At 26.3% G+C, this 3,941-nt stretch overlaps 1 protein-coding gene across 1 annotated transcript; it reads left to right on the forward strand.

The window, feature by feature from the left end:
• The first annotated feature begins 1,391 nt into the window (after positions 1 to 1,391).
• On the forward strand, positions 1,392 to 3,038 carry LOC136090633 (ARL14 effector protein-like). The gene is made up of 3 exons (XM_065817453.1): positions 1,392 to 1,577; positions 1,653 to 1,911; positions 2,094 to 3,038. Exons 2-3 carry the CDS (start codon positions 1,686 to 1,688, stop codon positions 2,165 to 2,167), a joined length of 300 nt encoding a protein of 99 aa, XP_065673525.1. The 5' UTR covers positions 1,392 to 1,577; positions 1,653 to 1,685; the 3' UTR covers positions 2,168 to 3,038.
• The last annotated feature ends 903 nt before the right edge of the window (positions 3,039 to 3,941 follow it).

Consider the following 3,941-nt stretch of genomic DNA (forward strand, 5'->3'; position numbering starts at 1 on the left):
TAAATAATTTTTTTGTTGTTAAAAATTAGTTAAAAAAAATTAAAATTTAACTTTTATCTTAAGAAATTAAATATGTAAATTTCTTTTAAATATAAAATTTATTTTTAGTCATAATAGTTTAAAAAATGCACGATTTATTTTTATGAAATATTTTATTAATAAGATATTTTGTTTATTGTTAATTCATTAACGTAAAGTTTTAATGACGTTCGTTTAATTTATGAAAATAAATTATGATCACGAATGTGTTATCGGTAACTGATAAACAACAACAAAAAAACTCTTTCTTGTTTAAAAACATTAAAATGAGTTCACATATTAAATAAGAAAAAATTTATTAACAGTTAATAAAATAACCAAAAATCAACTGTAAAATCATAAGAAAATAAACAAACATTATTTTACGTTTCATGAAAAAAATATTTTTTTCAAAATAAAATTTAGTTCATATTTGAAAAAAATAATAAAAATGATTTTTTAAATAAGTTAGATTTTATTTCTAACTTTTGTTATAGTGAGAAAAAAACAAACTGTTCGTATGACTTTTAACGCGTTAATAAAATAACTTTAATTACAATGCGGTACTTGAAAAGACGCGAGTGACGCAATATAACTTCTGACGATGCAAAATATATTTGATGAGTTGAGTTACGGGTAATTCCGCATCAAATCACCCAAAATTTAAAAAATTTTGAACCATGGGTCTTTAAATTTTTAAAAACCTCTTTGGCTGTTACATCTTAAAAAGAAAAGTTAACATAGAAAATTTTAGCTAAAAATGTTGAGAGGTTGACAAGATACTGCAATTTTAATACTGACCTGGTTTCCTAAAATGACCCGGTTTTCATAACACTCTGAAAAAACATTTTTCTTAAAATAATAAGAAATAAAAATGGCAAAAACATGAAAATAAACATATATAATGTTTTTTTGATGCTGAATTCAATAAATGTACTTAAAATGCTAAAATATAAAAGGAACATGCTTAAAAATTAACTTTGGGGCCCAATATCTCAAAACACCCCCATCAAAAAATTTTTTTTTTTGCTGTTAATATTTTCAGCTGTTTATAATCTTACTAGGCACAAAAAATCTAACTGGAAAAACGACTGAAACATACGGAACTTTAATTTCAAAGATGTGTCAAATTTTCAATAAGCTATTTTAAAAAACTTTCAAATAGAATTCTGTAAAATATTATATTTAGTTTAAAAGACTCCTTAAAAAAAAAAAAAAAATTTTGTTATATTTAAGGAAGTCTTAATTATATGATAACTTAGTTATTTGAACTTAACAACTGAAAAAAACATCCTGTTTTGTTTTATATAAAAACTGAATTAGTGTGATATGGATGTGCATTTGTTTTTAAAATTTTGACAACTTTTGTAAAAGTTTGTAATAACTAGTTTATAAAAAGTTCAGTTAAAAAAAAGGCATTCGTAAATTTTATTTAAATTTTAACAAATAAACAATTTGATATATATATATAAATTGTATATATATATAAATATATCTATAAAGAAAATTAACAATATCTATCAGTGTAAAAAATTATACAACAGTGGGATTCTGAAAAGGTTTGAATTATTTCTATATTAAATTTTTTTTTCTACTAAAAATTAAGTAGGAAAAAAGAATTCTCTTTTTTTTAGGAAATACATTTATACAAAGTAGTTTATTATAAGATGTGTTCTATTGGGTTAATGACATCAGATGCATGCAAAGGCCAACAAGATGTTATTGGAACTTTAAGTAACGAAGAAAAAATAGCTATATCATTACGCTGTAACATTGAACTATCAAACTTAACAACATTATGGGAAAAATATGCTACAAATTATTTGAAAATGTATCCTATATGGCAGAAAGCATGCTGTGATCCATTCAAAAAACATACAAAGAAAATTACAAGTAAGTAAAAGTGGAATTTAAGTATTTTAATATATATATTTTTTTATTTTGTGTTTTCCAAAACATAAACAATGTTTTAAACAATTGTGCAGATAAGCTATATACAACTATACATACAATTATACTATATACAAAATACATAAAGCTATATGCAATTATATATACAATTCAATTACTTTTAGAAAATCTTAGAGTAGTTACGATAAATGCCAAAAAAGCAGATCTTAAAGAAGAGAAGCAAAGTCACCCTGACTGAACAAGATGAAGATTTTCTAATATCATCATTCAAATCAAAAAGACAGGAGATCAATGAAGAACTTGAAAATTTTAATATATCTCCTCTAAAATCTCATTCAAAGTCATCAAAACATACATTCTCAGAAGGAAAGCGAAAAGTTGCGCGCATCAACGAAATGGTAAGTAACCTTACTAGAAAAACTGAAAGTCAATTCAATGTTCCCTCAAAACTGTGTTATGAACCAAATGATATTAAAAAGAAGGCTGAAAACTTTGATGAAATTATGAGCTTGATAAAAGAAAAAATTCTATGTTCTGACAAAAGGACTATTGTTCAACTTCTAACACTGGCACCCCCAAGTTGGTCAATATTAGAAGTACAAAATAACTTTGCAGTTACAGAATACCAAGCAAAAAAGGCTAGACAACTTTTTAATAAAAAAGGATTGTTGGCTATCTCACCTTTGTATAAAGGGAAAGTCTTACAAAAAGAAATAGAAGATTCTGTTAAACTTTTTTATGATTCAAGTGATTTATGTAGAACTATGCCTGAAAAAAAAGATTATGTTAGCATTCAAAAGAACGTCCATAAGCAAAAAAAACTGCTTTTGTGTAATTTAAAGGAACTATATTTATAATACAAAGAAAACAATCCAGAAATACAAATAAGTTACTCAAAATTTGCTTCACTTAGACCAAAGTGGTGCATTTTGCCAGGTGCAAGTGGTACACATTCTGCATGCTTGTGTCCCATGCATGCATGCTTGGTTTTTGACAACATTTGCATCGGTTAATTGTTTGCAGATAATATACTCTAGAACTATATTCAATGTATTATCCTAATATGTCTATTTGCACAAATCTTAATCTTATTTCAATAAAGAAAGATAAACATTATTTGTGGTACTTACATACTTGCTTGCCGTTCTCTAAAATAATATCAAATATATTTACACAATATAAATGTAGCCTCGCCGCAATGCAATGTCGATTTTAAAATTTAAGGTTTTTCCAGCCTTTAAATAAATTTCCATGCAAATCCCACAAGAAACCCACGTGGGATTTCCCATGTGCGTAAATACCATATGGTTCCCACATGTAACCCATGTGGGATTACCCACATGGGTTTAAGGTGACAAATTTCCATACGATTACCAGATGGGAAAATCCGTCCCACGTAAATCCCATCCCACACGGAACCCACGTTGAACCCATGTGGGACGCGGTTTTATTTTTCACTGGGTGTGTATATAAACTACATCAAAACATAATCAACAAAATAAAACGTAATTAACAATAAAAATTATAAATAAAATATAAAATTACAATTAAAAAAACCTGACTTCATCATCCATTAAGGTAGTTAAATTTTTTAGTTTATAATTGCAAAAGTAAAATGCATGTCGAAATTGGACAATACAATTTTATTCCAAAGATAGGGTGCACGATATGCAATAAAAAACTGATTAAACTTGGTTCGACAAAAGGGATCATGTATAAAATTATTGTTTCTAAGTGTATATTTATTTATTGGTTTCAAACAAAAGAGATCTTTTAAACGGGTAAAAATATGTCATTTTTCCACACATGCATAAAGCACAAAATATTGAAAACATTAAGCTCATAAATATTGAGAACTTTCATTTCAATAAAAAGTGGTTTGGAATGAGTATATCGATCCATAAAGTTTATTAAACGGATCGCATGTTTCATGACATCGATAAAGGCATTTTAACTTTTTTCAGTGCTTCCCTGTGCAACATTAGCATAATTTAAATAACTATGAATTAAAG

This window comes from Hydra vulgaris, chromosome 14 (genome assembly GCF_038396675.1).
Source record: "Hydra vulgaris chromosome 14, alternate assembly HydraT2T_AEP".
NCBI lineage: Eukaryota > Metazoa > Cnidaria > Hydrozoa > Anthoathecata > Hydridae > Hydra > Hydra vulgaris.